Below are 22,628 nucleotides of genomic sequence, written 5' to 3' on the forward strand. Positions count from 1 at the left end.
TCTTATGAGAGAGACACACAACCTAATCAGCTTCCCCCTTTACAAAAACTCATCTGACCCTTCTGGCCTTAAACTCTATGAGGTACATCTACATTTGATCTGAGAGGTGTGATTCTGGTTGTGTAGATGTATCTGCACTCTCTCTGCTCGAGCTCGCATTTAAAAATAGCAGCACGTCTGCAGCAACATGGATGGCAACTTGGGCTAGCTGCCTGAGTACAGACCCAGGGATCAGGTGGGTTGTACTCATGTCGGCTAATCCAAGTGGCCAGCCATGCTGTCTCAAACACACTGCTATTTTAGGCAGTTAATTTGGGTACATCTACACAAACCAGGAATCACACCTTCCAGATCAAAGGTAGGTGTACCTCACAGAGTTTAGAGTTTAAGGCCAGAAAGGAACACTAGATCATCTAGTCTGACCTTCTGTATACCAAAGCCATAAACACCACTCAGAACCCACATACTAAACCCAACAACTGAAATGAGACCAAAGTAAATGAGACTACATTATGTGCCACAGACAGAGAGTAAGAGGGAATAAAGGTACACCTTAAAAAGACAAAATATTCCCACTCTGTCTGAAACCTAATGCTCCCCAAAAGTCTTGCAGAATACCCTAAAGGTCAACAAGTTCAGGATATTCTAGACCAAGGGGGAGTGAATCCCACATTCAGAGGACCTTCACAGAGAATGCTCTGCCAGCAGCTTCTCTCTTCTACTGAGCAAAAAGAAAAGGAGTACTTGTGGCACCTTAGAGACTAACCAATTTATTTGAGCATAAGCTTTCGTGAGCTCACGAAAGCTTATGCTCAAATAAATTGGTTAGTCTCTAAGGTGCCACAAGTACTCCTTTTCTTTTGGTGAATACAGACTAACACGGCTGTTACTCTGAAACCTCTCTTCTACTGAGGAAACTCCAACTCAAGTGCCTCAGTGGACTGCAGTTGCAGCAGTGTTGCATAGGAAGAATGGCAGTCACTCAGACAGGCAGATCCCAGGCCCTTTAACACTTCATAGGTTAAATTCTATGCAGAAGGCCACCAGCAACCATGCATATTATGGACGATAGGTGTCACACAAACCTTCCACCGCAAAAAAAAAAAAAAAAAAACTCATTACTCACCAAGTGGGTACCCATCTTTTGCACCACACAAAACCATCTTCAGGGTCGGTGAGCAATTTCCCCAATAGGATGTTTTGGGTCCTCCTGACTACTCTTGAAATGCTCCAATCTTTCCTAGTACCATCCACTCTTATTAGCCATAGGCAGATTCAACACCATCTTGTGATCAACTGTATCAGAAGTTGCTAACAGATCTAACATTAGCATGAACATCAGCTAACTGTCTATTCCTGGAGGAGATCAATGCATCAAGTGTGGTTTCTGTGCCAAAGATATCTGAAGGACTAGACGTTGTGAGAGTTGCTAAGCAACAACCTTTTCAATCAACTTTCAAAAAAGGAAGACTGAAAAGAGGCTGGGAACGAACTAGCCAGACTGACAGCCCAACATCCCACCCTTCTTATAGGCACCGACAATCTCCACAAATGTTGGATCCAGGACCCTCCCTACTGGCTTTCACTAGCTAGACAGGCCAGGAGTTTGAAATTCCTCCATCACCTTTAGTAAAATTCAGTGATTCGTTGTGTTAAATTAACTGTTTAAAATAGAAAGAAATACTGTTTGCTGTTAATAGTCTAGTAATAATGTAGAGTCTCTGTCTTTATACTGAAGCTCACATGTACACTTGTGCTGGGAGAGTCGCATGATGTGATTATGAACTAGGACGGGGTGGGCAAACTACAGCCTGCGGGCCAGATCCGGCCCCTCAGGGCTTTGGATCTGGCCCATGGGATTGCCACCCCGTGGCGCTGCAAGCCCCACTCCGGTCCAGGAAGCGGCCGGCACCACACCCTTGCAGCCCCTGGGGGAGGGAGGGCAGAGGGCTGAGCATTCTGCCCTTGCCTGTGGGTATCTCCCCCAAAGCTCCCATTGGCCGGGAATGGGGAACCATTTGCAGGAAGCCTGCCCCGGCACCAGTGCGCACCACTGCCACTCCAGAGTCGCTCCAGGTAAGCAGCATGGGACTGGAGCCCACACCTCAAAACCCTCCTGCACTCCAACTCCCTGCCCTGAGTCTCCTACCTGCACCCCAAACCCTTGCCACACCCTGCACCCCAACACCCTGCTGCACCCCAATGCCCTGCTACACCCCACACCCCTACTGCACCCTAACCCCCTGCCCTAAGCCCCTGCTGCACCTTGCACCCCTCCTGCACCCCAATCCCCTGCCCTGAGCCCCCTCCCGTACGCCGCACCCCTCCCTGCATCACTGCCCTGAGCCCCTTCCCACACTGTGCACCCCCTCCTGCACCCCAACCCCCTTCCCTGAGCCCCCTCATACACTCCGCACCCCTTCTCTGCCCCAACCCCCTGCCCTGAGCCCCTTCCTGCACACCACACCCCCTCCCGCACCCCAAACCCCTGCCCCAGCCCTACTTTCATAGCCCTGCATGCAATTTCCCCACCCAGATGTGGCCCTCGGGCCACAAAGTTTGCCCACCCCGAACTAGGAACTGCTCTGCAGGGTAGTAACATGAGAATTTCTTCTTAAGAAAGTTTATTTGCATTTTTGAAGGGTGGTGGTAAGTCAAGTAGGATGCCGCTGACTTTGAAGGGTTTTTTTTTATTATTATTTGGGTCTATGTTGTTTTCTTAAGAAACCCTAGCACACAGGACTGATTTTTAAATTTAAAAACAAAAAACCACAATAGAGCTAGTGCATGCAAGTGTCACAGAATTACACAATAAGTAGGAATTCAGATTAAGTGAATAGTTTTTAAGTTTTAATAAATGGTGACATTTACAAATGTGTGCTTTTCAACAGACAGCCTTGTTTTGTATCCTGTCAGTTAGTCGTTAGATACTTAATACTTTATAAGTGAGAGAATTATGCCTGTTTACATTAGCTGAGAATCTGGCCCGGAGAGCACTCAAACTCTTTCAAAAGCTGCCAAGAACTGAATCTTATGCCCCACTATTTTTCCCCCCTCTTAAAAACTGGTAATCTGGAAGAATTAAGTATTTAAATTTCTTTGTACAAAACTGAACACCATAAACCAAAGAAAACTGTATAGGTCAATTTCATCTCAACATTAAAAAGTGTGAAGATAGAAAATATTACATTTTAACGAGGCAAAGATCATAGTACAATAAACTAAGAAGGAACACCAATGAATGCTTTTTTTGAACACCACCTCTTATAAATACTCTGTTTTCGGTCGCTTATAACTTTGCCAAACTTTAACCATTTGGACTGAAGTTTTGTATGCTGAGTGCTGCCTGAGGCTTTTAAATTTTGGTCAGCCATTTCCGAGAACAAGGCCAGGGAAAAAGACATGGTCTTCTACATATTAAAAAAATTCTAGTGACCTTTTGTTTGAAGTGCTCTAGCATCCCCATACTTTGGCGTGAAATCTGGACTGAGTGCAGAAGGAGGTAACCTTTGTGCCAGTAATGTACCTTTTGCCATCCCTATGAAAATCCACCCAAATTTGGCCAAGTTATAAGCCTTTGGAAGAAAAAGTTGCAGTTCACATATGCTCAATAGAGACTTCTTCAATTTTAATAACTAAACACTCCAAAGATTCCATCCTCACTGACCACATTAGGGTCTCACACTACTTAATCCCTACACATACAATCCCCACAGAACATGCTCCATCCCCTCACAGCTCTTATGTGACAGGACCGTGCATGTTCTATCCTCGCTGAGCAAATGAACAAGACCTCAGAAGATTTTCGCCATAACTGCTGCCCTGGGCTGAGATGGGATCAGGAACTGGAACAGAGAGCCTGTCTCAAGGAGGATATGCTCTGATTTGAAACCAAAGGAGACAAAAGCCAGACTAGGGTTGAGGGAAAGTAGTAGACTGGAGACCTGGACGGCTGGAGAGACTGGGGCTTGGATAAGAAGCCTGAGAAGAGGACACTAGAACTGGGTAGACAAGGAGAATGGGACTGGGACAAAGAGACAGGAGCAGAGAAAAGACAGGATAGGTTGGAGAGGATGGAACAGAAGGCGTCAGGCTTAGGGGAAATTTGCAGAGGATCCTGCTCACTAGAGAACATGCCCCTCCAGATGCTGGAATGGAGCCCAAGAGTCCTGAGTCTCACCATTCCTCTGCTGTCAGCAAATATCTGTGAAACCCACTGACAAAATGCATGTCTCATCCCCCTCTGCTGGCCCCCATAGAAGATGACAAGCTACAATTGCTGTCAGTTACTTATTAACTCAAATGGCAAGGTCTGATGAGTGGATCTAAAGGTTCCAAACCTGTTGACGACCTATGTGGATGTCAATATGATCCAACATGATAGAATTTGTTTATTTCAATTTGCTTTTTTTAAAAGGTAGGCAATAATAAAAGATTATGAAGGTTGCAAAGTCAAGCACTGAAGTCAGGAAATGCCAGAACTAAGATAGCCGGTGGAACCGTAATTCGGCCTCTTTGAGTATATGCATTATGATTATCCACTATTTTTTCTCCACAGGGCGCTTGCTTCATTCAGTGCACAGAATGGATCTGCTCTGGGACTTACCATGGTGAAGGAGGTAGGGGACTACAGGAAGATAAAGGATGGCCTCGTGGTTAAAGCAGTGGAATGCTGCCCTGGACGAAATAGATTGTATCCCTTCCTCTCCCTCAGAGTTCCTATGTGACACTAATGAAGACAATGAAATCAAAATTTTCACAAGTGGTCACTAACTTCGTGTTCCTTGTTTTCTGGGGGGCCATCTTGAGACCCTGAGAACTGATCTGCAGAAGTGCCAAGAACTCTCAACTGCAACTGAAGTCAATGGGAGATGTTTCTGAATATACAGAGTTCTATATATGGCTAAGTGCTCTAAAAAAATAAAATCAGGTCCCACCCATCTCAAATTGGACACACAAAATTAGTGGATACTTTTGATCTTAATCTCTCTGTGCCTCAACTCCTCATCTGTAAAATGGGGATTATAATATCCCTCCTCCTCCTCATGGGGGTCTTGGGAAAAAAATTACTAATGTTTACAAAGTGCTCAGATACTATAGTGATGAATGCCATAGAAAACCCAACAAGGAAATTACTCATTCTGGTTTCAGAGCAGGAGATTTTTCATGACTTCAGAATAGGACATTAACACTATAGGTGCAATTTAGTCTTTAAAAAAAAAAAAAAAAAAAAGCAAGTAGTACACAAACTGAAGTAAGTTATTGCAAAACCCTAAACAACAGACGACAGACACCTTCACTACCATCACATTAATCTAGTAATTCACGACAGTGGTCATTGTTAGATTAGCAGTAACAGCTAGCAAGCCTTGCATTACTCTGCAAAGACGATGTAGAAGGAGACCAGGACCAAGTCTTTCCCACAATTTATTAGTTTACATGGTACAGGTGTTAGCAATATTTTTCAAAGCTGAACACAGCAACTACTGTTTCCTGCTAGAAAATTATGACACAATTTGAATTCCCCACTTTATCAGCTGCAGCTACTAAGAGTGAGTTGCCATTACACTGATATTTTAAATTCATGTCAATGAAGTACCAGAGCAGTATAATTATCAGGGTGGATTTGATTTAAATCATGATTTAAATCACTAGTCAGGAAGACTATTTAATCATGGATTTCTACATAAAAGTGCGTTCTTGTGGGTTGTTATAACCTTAATACATATTCTTCACAACTCAGAGGTAGATGTAGGTTTCATTTTTAGAAGGTACACACTATACATTTTTAAGTGATTTATTCTGAAAACTTTTCAGATGAGTTTTACAGCTACATCAGAAAATGAATAATTGTTTGGTTATTTCATTTACCAAAGGTAATTGAAGCAGATATTTATGAAATCATTGGGAGGTGAACTATCACCAATTCAACAGGTTAATCATTAATATTTGGAGGATTTTCTTGCCATGCTGTATTAGGAGGAGAACATCACAAGACAGACATTTAAGTTGTTTTATTTAAATAAAACAACAAACAATGTTATGTATTCTGGATGTTTTTCTTCAACAGCAAACATAATATTTTAACAAAACAAGCATATGAATTTTTGAATTTAGTTAAACATTGAAGTTTTTTAAAATCAGGTTTGTTTTTGTTAAAATCTTTTTTAACTAAAATAGTTAAATGAAATTTAAAAAAAAAAAAAATTGACTATGTCAGCCAGGCCAACATGAGAAAAAGACGGTTACTCACCTTTGTAACTGTTGTTCTTCGAGATGTGTTGCTTATATCCATTCCAATGAGGTGTGCGCACGCCGCATGCATGATCATCAGAGAATTTTTACCCTAGCAACACCCAGTGGGTCAGCTGTGGAGCCCCCTGGAATGGCACCTTCATGGCGCTAGAGACATACCCCAGCCAACCCAGCGCCCCCGTAGTTCCTTCTTGCCAGCTACTCCGACAGAGGGGAAGGAGGACGGGTTTGGAATGGATATGAGCAACACATCTTGAAGAACAACAGTTACAAAGGTGAGTAACCGTCTTTTCTTCTTCGAGTGCTTGCTCATATCGATTCCAATTAGGTGACTCCCAAGCCTTACCTAGGCGGTGGGGTCGGAGTGAGATATCGCTGAGTGCAGCACCGCTGAACCACATGCCGCATCGTCTCTGGATTGCTGGACTATTGTCTAGTGAGACAAAAAGTATGCACTGAAGACCAAGTAGCAGCTCTACAGATCTCCTGTATTGGAACCTGCACCAGGAAAGCCGCCGACGAGGCTTGAGCCCTTGTGGAATGGGCGGTGAGGGGCTTGGCCGGGACGCCGGCCAGGTCGTAGCAAGCACAGATACAGGACGTGATCCAAGCAGAGGTGCGCTGTGAAGAGACCGGGAGGCCCTTCATCCGGTCGGCCATAGCGACGAAGAGCTGGGTCATTTTCCTGAACAGCTTTCTATGCTCAATATAGAATGCAAGGGCCCTACGAATGTCAAGAGAGTGCAGCCGTTGCTCTCGCCAAGTAGCATGTGGCTTAAGATAGAAGACCGGGAGGAAAATGTCCTGGTTGATGTGAAAAGTTGACACCATCTTGGGAAGTAAAGCTGGGTGAGGGCGTAGCTGCACCTTGTCCTTATGGAAGACCATGTACGGTGGTTCCAAAGTGAGGGCTCTGATCTCGGATACGCGCCTCACCGAAGTGATAGCCATGAGGAAGAGAGGTACAGAAGTGTCTTCCAAGACAGGTACAGAAGAGAGCAGGTGGCCATCGGCTCAAATGGGGCCCCCGTAAGTCTAAATAGGACCAGGTTAAGGTCCCACGGAGGGACTGGTTGCTGCACCTGCAGATAGAGACGGTCCAGGCCCTTAAGAAACCTACCGACCATAGGGTTGGAGAAGACAGAGTGTCCATTTTCTCCTGGGTGGAAAGCCGAGATGGCTGCCAGGTGCACTCTAACAGATGATATTGCCAGACCTTGCCTTTTAGGGATAGGAGATAGTCCAAGATGAGAGGAAGGACACTTGCCGGGGGGCAGGGGGGGCACACCAAACAGGAGAAAAACACTTCCATTTGGCCAGGTACATGGGTCTAGAGGAGGGCTTCCTGCTACCTAGCAGGACCTGCTGCACTGAATGGGAGAAGAGAAGCTCCGAGTGAGTTAGCCATGCAGCATCCATACCATGAGGTGGAAGGATTGCAGGTCAGGAACACAGAGGCGGCCATGGTCTTGTGAGATCAGGTCCGGCCAAAGCAGGAGTGGAATCGGGGCGTCTACAGATATCTCCAATAGCGTGGTGTACCAGTTCTGCCTGGACCACGCCGGGGCGACCAGGATCAGACATGTTCTGTCCCTGAGCACTTTGAGTAGGATTTTGTGAACAAGCGGGAAGGGAGAAAAGGCGTAGAACAACTGGCCCTTCCATGGGAGTAGGAAGGCGTCTGTGAGAGAACCTGGGGAGCATCCCTCGAGAAAGCAAAATATCTGGCACTTCCGATTGCTACGCGAGGCAAGCAGGTCGACCTGGGGAAACCCCCACCTCAAGAAGATGGAGTGGATGACATCGGGACGGATTGACCACTTGTGGGACTGGAAGGACCTGCTGAGGTGGTCTGCCAGTGTGTTCTGGACCCCTGGGAGAAAGGACGCCATGAGGTGGATGGAGTGGGCTGTACAAAACTCCCACAGGCGAATGGCTTCCCGACAAAGGGGGGACGAGCGAGCTCCCCCTTGCTTGTTGATGTAGAACATGGCCGTGGTGTTGTCTGTGAGGACAGCCACGCAATGGCCATGTAGATGCTCCCGGAATGCTTGACACTCCAGGCGCACTGCCATCAGCTCCCGTACATTGATGTGTAGAGAGAGTTCAGCTGTGGTCCATAGACCCTGCGTCTGGATGTCCCCGAGATGAGCGCCCCATCCTAGGGATGATGCATCTGTGACTAGAGACAATGAGGGTTGAGGAGTATGGAATGGGACTCCTTCACATACTGCCCTGGGGTCTAACCACCAGCAGAGAGAGGTTAAGACCGTTTCTGGGAAGTGACCACCATGTTTAGGCTGTCTCAACTTGGGCAATAGACTACTGTCAGCCAGGCCTCAAATGGGCAGAGCCACAGTCTGGCATGCCTGGTCACATACGTACAGGAGGCCATGTGCCCCAGAAGGCTTAAACTCGTCCTTGCTACTGAGATAGGAAAACTTTGGAGGCTCCGGATGAGACTCGCCAAAGACTGGATGTGGGTGTCCAGTAGAAGAGCTCAGGCGAGTCTGGAATCTAAGACTGCCCCAATGAACTCTATTCTCTGGGTTGGATCCAGAGTCGACTTTTCCACGTTGAGGAGGAGGCCTAATCGACGAAACATGGCCATGGTCACTTGGATGTGGGACTGCACCTGTTCCCTGGTGTGACCTCGGATAAGCCAATCATCAAGATACAGGAATACTTGGATTCGCTGCCGATGGAGGGAGGCTGCCATGACAGCCATACATTTGGTAAATACCCGGGGGGGGGCGTAGAAAGACCGAATGGAAGGACCATGAACTGACAGCGTTTGCAGTTGACCACAAAGCGAAGGAAACATCTGTGCGTCGGATGAATCGCTATGTGGAAATACACATCCTTCATGTCGAGGACGGCACACCAGTCTCCAGGATCCAGGGAAGGTATGATGGTCCCCAAGAACACGATGCGGAACTTTAACTTTATCTTGAATTTGTTGAGTCTGCGCAGGTCCAGTATAGGCCAAAGCCTGCCCTTTGCTTTGGGGATTAGGAAGTAACAGAAGTAAAAACCCCTGCCCCTTAACTCCCTTGGAAACTCCCCAATCACTCCCATGGTTAGGAGCGTCTGCACTTCCTGCATAAGGAGTTGCTTGTGAAGAGGGACAGGGAGGGAGAGTGGGAGGGTGGGGAGAAGGATATTCTCTTTTCCACAGTGTGAAGAACCCAACGATCTGTAGTTATGAGGGACCACGCACAGTGGAAACGGGATAAACGATTATGGAATGGTGAGGAAGGATCCTGACTGATGTCCGGTAAGCTGTCCTCGGGCGCACCTTCAAAAGTTTTGTTTGGGCACTGCCGGAGGTTTAGCTGGGCCTTGGTTCTGCCCTGGCTGCTGGTTGGTGGACTTCTTCCTGCCACCTCGCCCACGTCTCCTATAAAAGCCCTGCCTCAGTCGAGGAGGCGGATAGGATCCTTAAGGGTGGGGTTTGAAGGGCCTCCATTGTGTGACCGGTGTGTGCATCCCCAGGGAACGCATTATGGCCCTAGAATCTTTAAGGCTTTGGAGCCTGGAAATCGGTCTTATCTGAAAACAGGCCTTGTCCTTCAAAGGGAAGGTCCTGTAGGGTTTGCTGCACTTCTGGCAGCAGGCTGGACACCTGCAGCCAAGATATGCACCGCATGGCTATTCCAAACACAAGGGTCTGGGCAGTGGAGTCCGCGGCATCTAATGAGGCCTGTAAGGAAGTCCTGGCCACCTTTTTGCCCTCCTCTACCAGGGCCCCAAACTCATCTCTGGACTCCGGAGATACTAGCTCCTTGAATTTTAACATATAGAGTTCCATGAGTTGTCATAGCGGCTCAGGAGTGCCTGCTGGTTTGCGACCCTGAGCTGCAGCCCCCCGAGGAATAGACCTTGTGCCCGAACAAATCGAGACGCCTGGCGTCTTTCGACTTGGGCACCAGAGCCTGTTGCCCATGCCACTTCCTCTCGTTCACTGAGGCCACCACTATTGAACACAGCTGAGAGTGAGTATAGAGGTACTCAATCTTTGGAAGGGACAAAATATTTCCTCTCCACCCCTTCAGCAGTTGGAGGGATGGATGCAGGCGTTTGCCAGATTGTGCTGGCCGTGATCTGTATGGGGCGAATGAGTGGTAAAGCCACTCCGCTGACAAGATGTCCACCACCGGGTCCTCCAACTCCAACATCTCCTCCTCTTGGAGGTTCATGTTCCGTGCCACCCTACGCAGGAGGTCCTGGTAGTCTATTGGAAGGAGGACCAGAGACCGTCGTCCCAGCCACCGCCTCGTCTGGGGAGGATGAGGACAACGCCACAGGAGCCAGGGGGTCCAGTGGTGTTTCCTGCTGGGTTGGCTCTTGTCATCCGGGGTCCACAACTCCGGAGTCTGGACCCTGCCCTGGAGTTGGGGCTGTGGTTTCCATGCCCCCCGGAGCAGGACTGCTTATGATGGCCTCTGGCACCCGAGGCTCTTAGTGGCCGGATGGGGTGCCCTGGGCTTGGTGGTAAGCTCACAGTGTCCAAAAGGGCCACGGGGCAGACCCTTGGATGGGATCATGGCCTTTCTCTTGCCAGTGGGCAGCATCACCCAAGCCGTAGCTATGAGCTGTGTGGCCGGGTCACGAGCCCGCGTCGGACTGCGACAAATGCAAAGCGATCACTAAGGCCAAGGCGGTGCCGAACATGTCTACGTCTAGTCACCCGGACGTGGTGGAGACTGGTACCGGGCTGCCGGGGATCAGTGCCGCAACTGCGGGGAGAGGCACCGCGATGCTGGGGTGCGGTGCTGGGACCGAGACCGGTACCAAGGTCTGGACCGGTACCGCGATCCAGATCTTGACTGCGACGATGACAGTCTCCAAGAGCAGCGCCGAGATCTGCTCCGGGACGGTGACCGACGTGTAGAGCAGTGCCAGGAGTCTGACCAGCCCTGCGAGTCGGATCAGTGCCGTGAGTACAACTGGCATCGAGAGAGGGAGCTGCGTCAGGAGCGGGAACGGATCCAAGAATGGGACCAGTGCCGTGGTTCTAACTGAGGAGCCAACAGCCGGATCAGTGATGGTTTGCCCTGGGACGATACCACATGAACAGGAGCCAGTGCCACGGTTTGCAGTGATGTCCACTCTGTCATCACAATGAGGTCCCTTGCTGCCGCAAAGGTATCCAGCGTTGATGGGAGCCGGGGCTCGACCACACTACGAGTCAGGGAGCCCATGCGCGCCGGACTCAACGGCTCTTCCCTCAGTGCTGGAGTCAGTGGCGCCAACGTCGGTGCTTGAACTCCCCCAGTCACTCTACTATAGGACGGGATTCCAAGGGTGGGCCCAGGGGCGCTGGCAACTGCCGAGGCGGAGCAGCTATCTCTGGCCTGCAGTGCCGCTTTTGGCCAGGCAAATGAGAACGGTGCCAGACCGACTGCACCGGTTGCGGTGCCGGGGAACTTCGGTGCCGTGGGTCTCTGCCAGAGTCCAACCGCAGTGCAATACCTACTGCTGCCGCTGGGGCACTGCGCACCAAGTCACTTGGCACTAGGTCTCAGCATGCCACTGGGGGACCCGGGCTAAAATCCACCTCCATTAGGAGCTGTTTTAATCTAAAGTCCCGCTCCTTCTTGGTCTGGAGCCGAAATCCCTTGCAAATCCCTTTGCAAGTGTCTGCCTGGTGGGATTCCCCCAGACACTTCAGGCAGGAGTCGTGGGGGGGGTGAGGGCGTCACCTGTTGGCATGGATTTAGCACAAGACGAACAAGGTTTAAAGCCCAGAGCCTTGGGCATAAGCCCAAGCGGCAGGCAGGGAGGAGGCCCCTTCCAACCCACTACAATAATTATATACACTACAGCTATAACTATAACTATACTAAAACTACAACAACTATAACAATTAAACTACGAAGACAGTATCACTAGGGAGAGTGGAGAGCAGCAAAGCCGAGCTCCACAGTTCCAACGACCATCACGGACGGTAAGAAGGAACTGAGGGACACTGGGTCAGCTAGGGTATATATCTAGCGCCATGAAGGCGCCATTCCAGGGGGTTCCACAGCTGACCCACCGAGTGTTGCTAGGGTAGAAATTCTCTGACAATTATGCATGCAGCGCGCGCACACCTAATTGGAATAGATATGAGCAAGCACTCAAAGAAGAACTTAAAATATTGACTTCTGCAGCTAACTCAGTCATCTTCGCCTTCATTTTCCTGTTTGTTCATAATCCGGAAAAGCAAAACAAGCTTTCCTGCTTTTTCAGGTCCCAAATGATTTCTCAATTTGGTATGAATTAGTCCAAAGGAAGAAAATATTCTTTCTACACTGGCAGAAGAAGCTACTGCTGTTAAAAGTGAGATCATCGCTCCAACAACCTCTGAATCCAAGTGCTTAAATGACTTCCACCAGTTCACTGGTGTGACGGTCTTTAAAACATCATCAAACATATATTTCTTGAATGGTTCACCCTTAGCTCTGAAGTTTATTATAGTTGGCATTATGGAGGGATGATTGCTGGATGCATTTTATCCACACCAAAAAAAAAAATCTGATTTTTTTTTAAATCACTGATTTTTATCCACCCTGATAATTATCTTGCCCAGTGTAATATGATAAGGCTACTATGTTTGTTATATTGTCGGAGTTAAAAATGCAAGTCACCTTTGTTTTCTACTGAACAATATGTTTGCGGTTATAGAAGCCCACAGCGTTAGCAGTGTTCAAACTTGCACAATATAACATGCTGGCCAAGAAGAGAAGAATACAGCATGTCAAGCAGAAACATCCTTCGGTTAGATATAAAACTGCAGTATGTTAATTCAAGACTGCCATGGAATAAAAGAGAGCAATTATTTTTCTGTGGCAATTTAGTCTTACAATATCCCTGAAGATATAAAATATTCATTATCTTCCCTTACTAAACAATGCCAGGACAAGTTAAACTAGTTTCTGGACAATGTGTGCACAATAAGCATGTGTGCCTTCTGGACATTAAATTTTAAACTGAAATAGCTGTATGAAATGTTTCCCTGTTAAATGAATAATTTTTTCTTGCTATGAAAGGGAGATCCAGCGGACAAAATTCAAAATCCAAGTTTTGAAGAAAGTATCAGATTAAGAACTTTGCAAGAAGGTATAACTTCACTTGCAGAGTTGCAGCATTTTCTTAAATTATGAATTAGAGATTCAGAGTAACCACTTTCAATTACAATGATCAGCTTAAATAAATAAATATGCTTAGAATAAGATTGCTAGCAAATCTTTGAATCTTGATTTTCAGAGACCAGAGACTGTCAATAGAAAAGAACATTACAAACATTTTTCTGCTTTGCCTTAATGCTCTACGTAACAGTGGATTATATTTTAACGAAGATTATACCACTCATTTGACAACCTTCTGTTACAACTTCATCTTTCCTATACACCAAGTGACTGATGTCAATCATGAGTGATTACTAATGTCTTATCCAATGCACAATATTGAGTAGCTGCATTCTGATTTAGCTCAGAGAGCAGATTTTGTGCTTTGATGAAACGCTAAAGCTCCTTTGCCATAAAAAGGATAGGGCTCTTTTTTTTTTAAATATTGTTTTGTTGTTTTCTTTGTTTTAGGTATATTGTACTTTTAGGACTAGACTGCAACTAGACCTCATGCAGCTATGGCACAAATGGGGGAGTCAAGTGACAACCTGATTTCCTACACTCCTCCTATTTCAGTATCTTTGGGGGGACAGGGAATAAGGTGTTTATCTAAAAGAGGAAGAAAGTGACTTCCTTTGACTTGCGAGGCAGCTGAACAGAATGCCTGTCCCAGGTAATATATGTGATACTACTTTAAATATAAAAAGACTACTTAGCACTTATTATGAAATTAAACACCAGTTACATCATCTCCAAAAAGATTTATCATAAAAAAGTAATTCTAATTGTAGCTGGAGTTTGTTTTGTTTTAACTGAATAGGGCAGAATATCATCCTTCTGTTTATAGGCAAACTCTGATCACAGGAAAGTTAACTGAATCAAAACAAGAATACCACGTTTTAGGAATTTCTTCTGCCCACTTTACTGCACTCTCTCTTATCTAGCTTCAAAATCTAACAAGATGTAAAACTAGGTAAGAGGAAGTGATTTCTTTAAAATAAACAAGATTAGATAATTTTGTTCCTGAAGATACAGGCAGCTATAGTATGATCACTTGTCACATTAGAATTGATTAATCATTGTAATAGTCAATAAAAATTAAGTACTCAAGCCTTATTCCCTTTGTTATATGCAGAGCCACTGATACCAGAAGCAAGAGTAATGCAGATCTATTGTTACTTAGTTTTAGAAAAAATATTTACAAAACATACAGATTCTCTCTGTTTTGGTAGTTTTTAGAGTTTACTTTGTTGTATACATTATTGCATCTCAATTATACGCAAGTTCTTTTTCCAGTGTTCTAATTAAAGAAAAGCCATGGTGGGTGTATGGGCAGATTAAATATGCCCAATATTTAGTTTCTTTCTTTGACACTACCATTTTGTTTCTGCTTTGGGAAAGCAATACAACCTTGTCTCTCTCTCACACCTTTTTGAATAAGGCCGTATGTAAATTCCAATGATGAATTCGTGATTAGGGCTTATACCAGCAAAAAAACAAAAAACAAGCAGCAGCATGTTTTCTCATGCCCTTGTGTGATCTTTGCAAACATCTGTGAACTTCCCTAAATCCCATCAACATTCCATTATGCAAACACACTATATGGGAATTCTTGTTGTAAAGCACATCAAACACACTTCAAAACCCAGGGGAAAAAAAAAGTCTTAGAACGCACATGAAGTGGTGTTTTTTGATTCATGGGGCCTACATTTTCTAACAACTACATTCTTTGCAAAGAAATCTCAATATGTGCCCTTTGGACCATTTCTGCAGCAACTCTCCGTTATACTGACGGGTTGGATAACAAAAATTGTCTCCATCCCAGTAAGAGCCCATATATACAGATGGAAGTCCTAGTTCTAATGGAATTGAGCTTGCATTCCTTGTGCACTCAAAACTTCTTTTGAAATCACTGATAATTCTGGGTGTGTAAGGGATATAGCAGTGGAAACTGAAGTAAGCAAGCATTTAATATGACAAAAGTGAAAGTCACATTTAATACGTGTAGCTCTATAATTAGTTAGTTAGTTCAAAATAAAAAGTGAGAGCAGTAACTAACAACTATAGAGCTACATATATTAAATCTGACTGCTTCACTTTTGTCAAATTAAATGCTTGCTTATTTCACTTCCCACAAGGGCTGCTGCTGCATCCCTTCACATCCAAAATTATCAGTGACTTCAAAAGAAGTTTTGAGTGCACAAGGAATGCAAGCTCAATTCCATTGCAACTAGGACTCCAATCTGAATATTGACAGGTTTCAGAGTAGCCGCCGTGTTAGTCTGTACTCCTTTTCTTTTTGCGAATACTTGTGGCACCTTAGAGACTAACCAATTTATGTGAGCTTATGCTCAAATAAATTGGTTAGTCGCTAAGGTGCCACAAGTACTCCTTTTCAATCTGCATATGTGGGCTCTTATATCCACACAGAGTACTTCCAAGATAAGTAGGGGTCATGGTGCAAGGGTCTATGTGTGTGAATACAATTGCAGAACTGAGGTTCAACTGTGCATGCATCGCTCACATGTATGTATACTGACAGTTATACGAATCATGGGGAAGTCCACAAGAATAAATTTTCCTTCTTGAAATTTTCAACGGTTAGTAAATGCACACACAAAAAAAGTCACACTCATTATCAGAAAAGATGCATGGATTGTATACAATGCCTACAAAAAATAATTCTGTTAGTTTTTAAGGTTGCTAGATTGTATAGCTCAATATCACAAACCATAAAAAGCAGGGTAATAAGAAGTTGTACAGACACCCTCGCCCAATAAAAGCCACGGCCCCAATTCCATATGATCATGCACAGGTACACTGTCCCACTGACTTCAGCAGAAGTCTGTGTAAGAGTGCACCTACAGACAGGCAAATACAGGATCAGGACCCAAATACTTCAATACTTGCAATGGATTTGTAAAACTGATGCAGAATTAGATATAACATGCTACCTGCCAATTTGCAAGTTCCAACTAACAAAGACTGAAAAATCTAATCAAAGGAGTTAGCTTAATCCACCAACTGTGTGTGACTGACACACTGATGGTAGTTCCAAGTCAAAGCTGTGCACACTAACAGGTGGCACAGCGAAGTTTATAATGCCACAGCTGTACACCTATTTCATGAATAAACATAGGATTACATCAACAGGATTGTCAATACAGCACCTTTTCACTATCATAAAAATCACTTCATAGTAAGTTTAAATATTTTAAAAAGGTGAAGAAAACATTATAGAGGCTGCAGTAATTTTAAAATCTATATTCCTTCTTATTTTGGGATTACCATGAAACTAAATCCAATAAGGAAGAAAGAACCAACACACCAGTAAACTGTTAAATGTTATTTGCCCGAGACAGTCCCTAAATACTACATATTCAAATTTATAATTTTGAAACATCCAAGTATAAATAATCAACTAAATAGGAAAGTTTGTCAGCACATGTTTGCTATGGATAAAGTGCCAGGTGAAATAGATTTGCCTCTGTAATAAGAAGGATGGTCTTGTCATTAGGATACTGCACTGTGACTGAGGAAATTTGGGTTGAATTCTCAACTATGGGTAAATCCATTCATCTCTCCTTGCCTGAGTTCTTCATCTGTAGAGTGGGGATAATCCTTCCCCACCTCATTGGAGTGCTATAAATTTGTTATTGGACACTAAATTGATGAGGGCCATGTAAAAAATAGACTACAATAAATGGTATCTTTCTCCCTTTTTCAAAAGCATTTAAAAAACACCTATTGGATCAGGAGTTGTAACACTGATCTGGAGAGTATTTTCTACCAATAGGAACTCTAAAAATCATTTCTTAAACTACATGAACTATATTTCACGATTTTAAATTTTTATACTGAGTCTATTTGAAATCATTTAGACAAGCTGGTGTAACAGATTTTTTGCATTTAAACTTAAATAGAAACATTTTTCACTTCAGATAAAAGTTAAAACAATCTAATATACCAAAGCAAGTGCCTTTTAAAAAGAGAAAGTAAAGAGAAAATGTCTATACACAAAGATTTATTTAAAACCGTCAAGGATAATTATAAGTCTATCTTACAAAAAATTTTCAGCCCATCTATTTCATAAAGAAGGAAATGGAATTAATACACCAAAAGAACTTTGGAATTTTACAAAAGAAAAAACTGTCAGTACTCTGTGTATTATGGAATTGCACGTGGGGGTGAAGGAATTTGGAATACAGTGCATGCCTAGTCTTCTGGAGAATGTTGTTTTCTCTCAAACATTTTGAACAGTAGGTGTTAAACAGCAGCAAACCCATTCAATAATAACTTCTGATTACTCTGTCAGGTCTAAACTAACTATTTCAGGACACAGATTCTTCAAATTAAGGTCCCCGTCCTGAAAGCTCTTATGCACGTGTATAACTTTACAGAAGGGAGTAGTCAAGAAGTCAAGGATATGTGCATGAAGTTAGACATGTGCTTGAGTGCTTGCAGGATCAGGATCTTACAAATACAGCCATTTGTCCAAATCTGAGCTGTCAATTTACTTCATATAGTGAAGATGTCAAAGCTGACTGCACCCCCTTAAAAAAAAAGCAGTATACATATTTGTATCTTCCCCTTAAAGGCCCTTGGCTTCTTGCACCCTACTTCCACCTCACAAGTCCTGTAATTTCACAATTGGAATTAGAAAAGACAGTACATATTGTAATGCATAGATAAAATCATGTGTGAATTCTAGAAGGGACACCAAATCTTTTATGGACAAATTTTTATCCAAGCCATGCAAACCTTATAAATACAATACTTAGATGTAATAGATTTTATTTTACTGTTAAATAAAAATATGCCAAACTAACCCTTTATTACATTTTTAAAATATGTAAAGGAAGCTATGAAGTAACTATTACCTTCAGATAGTCCACGAATACAGATTCAAGTACAAGATTTAAGTATGGTTTGTTACATATAGCCTTGGGCATTTATAAAAAGAATTATTTAAAATCCTGCTTAATGACAATAGCTCACCCTAAAATATCCACTGAAAAGCAAGCCTGTGTGTATTTGTGTACCAGTCAACAACTCAACTGAAAATTAAAATACAGCTGTCTGAGGGTTGAAAGTTTCTTCAGCAATATCCATAAACAAGTGATGTTATGTCATCATTGACAAATATTATAGTCAGAGACAAAAATATATATTTCACTGAACTAGTGAAAGAGGGGTTTTCTTTGCCTCCAGGGTTGCATACCAGACATGTCTCCCCTTCTCATCTGATCAGAGGAGCAAAAACATTTTTGCTGTGTCAATTCCATAACACAGGCAACCTTACAGAGCTTACAAAATGTCATATTGCTACCTATACTATATCACCAATGGTACCTCAGTGGAGTGGTGATTAACAATTGTTTGTCCCCAAACAAAAAGGACAATAACCTCAATTGTTTCCAGGAAGATCCTACTTAATCTACCTTTCTTTTAGCATTAAGTTTACTGTTCTGCTAAACAAAATATTTTGAAAAACTACATACACAAAGAGGTAGGAGAATAATAAAAATATTATTCCTTACAGAGAAAACACCTCATAAAATAACAAACAAGAATTCCCACCTGGGGATTCATGTTAAGCTAATGTTTAAAGACTCTTATAATGGATAATTTTTATTATGTAAATTATGAGACATTTAAAATCTCTCCTTTTTTCATAATTTCCCTCCTTCAAATGAGGGAAATGGCTCCTGGAAAGCACAACAGCCTGCATCCACTATGTGAAATTACCAATAAGTGACAGGACCAGAATGTCACCTCTTTCTTCTGCCGAAAATGACCATCCCAGCCCCAGCCCCCGCCCCCTGCATCGTGCATTACTCGCTCAGGATGTGACAGGGGCTTTAGTGCTGGGAGGGACAGGGGGGCTTTACTAGTGTGTTTTTATGGTCATTGACAGATTTTGAAAGCCACTCCACACATGCCCGTGCTCTGGGAAGGTCCTGAAGCAAACCCGCCCACCTTCATCGGAGGAAGAGAATCCCCTCCTTCCCCTTCCAACCTATCCACCGTCCTGGGGAGGAAATTAACCCCCTGCTAACTTAGTCCCCTTCATGAAAGCAACCCCCTGACTCCCCCACCAACTTGCTCAACCTGGGGAGAGGCAGTTACCCCATCCCCCCAGTCCTGAGGAGAAATGCTCCCCGCAGCAGCCTCTGGCACACAAAGTCCACACGGCCTCCACCTCCCCCTTCTGGGGGCCTGCGTGACACCAGGGGGCTGGGGGAGGGAGGCCACACACCACACAGCAGCATTACACACAGCCACACCTACCTGTCTTCTCATGGTCATAGCCCACCACAATGAAATAGTCAGCCAGCCTAGCCATGGCTGAGAAGAGCCTGCCTCAGCCCCCACCGCCCCTGCCACTGCTACTGCTGAGGCTGCTGCTGCTGCTGCTGCTGCGGGGGAACTCAGCATCCCGCCCTCTGCTCCAGCAAGAGAAGCAGCAACAGCAGCACCTCAGCCATGTTGGACACCCAGCCGCGCTCTGCGCCTGCGCGCCCCCTCGGCCTCTGTGCTGTGACCCCGCCGGGGCTGGGCGTGGGCAGCAGGGTTTGCAGTTAGCACGCGGAGCGGCGGCGGCAGCGCGAGGGGACGCAGTGGGGGGCTATTGTCCGCCTCGCGCAGGCTAACCGCGGCCAAAAGCGCGCGAGTGAACTCGGGACGGGTTCCCTTTTAGGTGTAAAGGCTGGGGCGGGGTGCAGCGTCCTCCCGCTGTATTTGCATTTCGCGAATGCACAGCACATCGCACGGGCAAACAAATAGATATGCAAAGATCTCTCCCAAAAATAAACGTGCCTGCCTGTTCTCATTCTCCGCTTGAACTTGAGCTTGGGTCCTCCCTTCCTGTTACAAAGGTTGCAGCAAGGTAGTTTACCCATCAATTTTAGTGCATACAAAAAAAGTAATGTATCTCTCTAAGGTACCCACCCAAAGATCATTTTCTCTTGTAAAGGTTGCCTCAAGATGTACATTGTTCCTTCCTTGTATTTATAGTTTATTAACGCACTTTGAGTTTAACGCATGAAAACTTAAAAAAAAGAAAGAAAGAAAGAAACCAACCTCCCGGTAACTAAGGTCTTTCCAAAATATCTTCCCTGACTTCATTCAGCGCCTAAACATGGGATTAGGACCTTTTCTGTTGCAGAATTTGCAGTAAAGCGCATCGTCCTCTTGTTTTGTATAATATTTTGCTGATGCATTTATAGTTCAGTGCATGCAAAATAAATGCCTTAATATGAACTATCAGGGTATCTAAAATAACCTCCCTGAGTTCCTTCTCAAGAATGGAATTTCAGTGGCCCGGAATTTCCAGGAAGCTTCCTGTTTACTTTTTCTTTTGGATGTTAGGAACATGCCACCGTGGGGAGGGAATCAGGCTTTCCTAAACTGAGTGCAGTTCTCATGGCACAGCATTCACCGAGTCCCTTAATTATTTTTAGTAACTCTGTGACTCTTATGCTTGTACTGAGTTGTCTCCGGCAATAAAGTCAGCAGGAAAATCTGGGGCAGAAGGTGTGTGTGTGAGAGAGAGAGAGGCAGGCTGCCTCTGGCCCAAATTGCTATTACAATACTGTGATGAGATAGGGTAACCATGTTAGTTGAAATCTTAATGTGCCTAGAAATCTTTTCCCACACATATTTATTAACAGGTTTTCCAACTTTGCTTTCCACATTTAGGCTTCATGTGGAGTACAGCTTTGGCACTGGTACTCAAGGAGCGAAAAAAATCACAGGCTGGTGTCACTTTAAATTCTCATCGAGAAGATGAGTGGTTTCAGAGTAGCAGCCGTGTTAGTCTGTATTCTCAAAAAGAACAGGAGGACTTGTGGCACCTTAGAGACTAACCAATTTATTTGAGCATGAGCTTTCGTGAGCTACAGCTCACTTCATCGGATGCATTATGCTCAAATAAATTGGTTAGTCTCTAAGGTGCCACAAGTCCTCCTGTTCTTTTTGCGAATACAGACTAACACGGCTGCTACTCTGAAACCAATCATCTTTTTGAGAAGATGATTGTGATTCAAGTGCAGACTTGCAGTATCTCTTTTATTTAATATTGTTGGTCTTCTACTTACCCATTTGTGTGACATCCTAGTAAAATGCTATTCTTCAAGAGCCTGCAGAGAGCATTTACAGTTAAGTGGAAGATTTCAGGTTGCTATTTATAGTGTGTAAATAGGACTGACGCCTTTTGCTCTTACTCCAAAGCCTAATTGGCCTACTAGCCCCTGAAAAGATTATGCTGATATGTAGTGTGTCTTGACAAGACATTGCTCCATTAACTGGTTGAGTGTATGCCAAAAATAGTATAAGATAAAAACCACCATTTACAGCACAATAGTAAGAACTGCAGCAGTAAGTTTTATGAATCACTGTTTAGTTCTAATGTTAGGTTACAGTTGGATTTATTTCTCATCATTCCACCATAGGTTAGGATATGGAATACAGTAATAAACATGTTTTGTATAGGAACATTATTGTCCATATCTCAGATACTGAATAACTACACTCTACATTCAGAAAAGGCATAATTAGAAGCAACACTTTCCTAGTATAGATGGGGTGGACCACAAATTATATGGATCATTAAAATCCTTGTTACTTTCCAGTAGAGGGCAGCAGCTCCCCCAAATCCCTTAAGGTAATCAACATTCCTATAAAGTATTATCAGATAGCAAGATTTAGGCCTAATAAAATGCAGTGTACGGGTCAGCAGAAAAGACAAGAGCATAAGATGAATCTAAAATATTGTATATTCGCTTAGAGAAAAAGAAGAGCTGTAGGGGTTCTTATTAGATTATTTTGGTTCCCCCTGAACAGTAGAGTAGATAGAATAAGTTTAAGGGATACATTTTTAAATGAGCATGCAGGTTTTTGACAGCATGGTTCTCATAGATTTTAATGACTGAAACCTAAAGAGCTGCTTTGAAAATTTAGGGGTAAAAAGCCTTAAAAATAGTATCATTTTACTACTTTGAGATCTTTGGATGAAAAGCATTGCCGAAATAGCAAAAAGGTATGCATTTGTTAATTAAACCACACAGCCCCTCTGTGAAGTGGATCAATAGTGTCAACACTAGGGTGAAACACAGCAACTGTTTGACCATGCACAGCAAGAGGGTTACAACAGGGACTGACTAATATTCTGTATAACTGAAACTGCAGGAGGAGTTCATATAGGCAGAATGTAATTACCTAATTTTGAATTTGACTAGGAGTTTAGGATTAACATCTCTA

The 22,628-nt window shown here is 44.1% G+C and overlaps 1 protein-coding gene across 6 annotated transcripts in view; it reads right to left on the reverse strand.

Moving 5' to 3' along the window:
- SBF2 (SET binding factor 2) overlaps positions 1–19,876 on the reverse strand; it is a 553,544-nt gene extending 533,668 nt beyond the window's left edge. For all 6 annotated transcript variants that reach the window (XM_073347556.1, XM_073347555.1, XM_073347560.1 and 3 more), the window contains exon 1: positions 19,659–19,876. In XM_073347556.1, the coding sequence (XP_073203657.1) occupies positions 19,659–19,713 (55 nt within the window). In that variant the 5' untranslated portion in view covers positions 19,714–19,876. The remainder of the gene's footprint in view (positions 1–19,658) is intronic.
- Positions 19,877–22,628: the final 2,752 nt, after the last annotated feature.

Source organism: Lepidochelys kempii, chromosome 6, assembly GCF_965140285.1.
Source record: "Lepidochelys kempii isolate rLepKem1 chromosome 6, rLepKem1.hap1, whole genome shotgun sequence".
Classification (NCBI taxonomy): Eukaryota; Metazoa; Chordata; order Testudines; family Cheloniidae; genus Lepidochelys; species Lepidochelys kempii.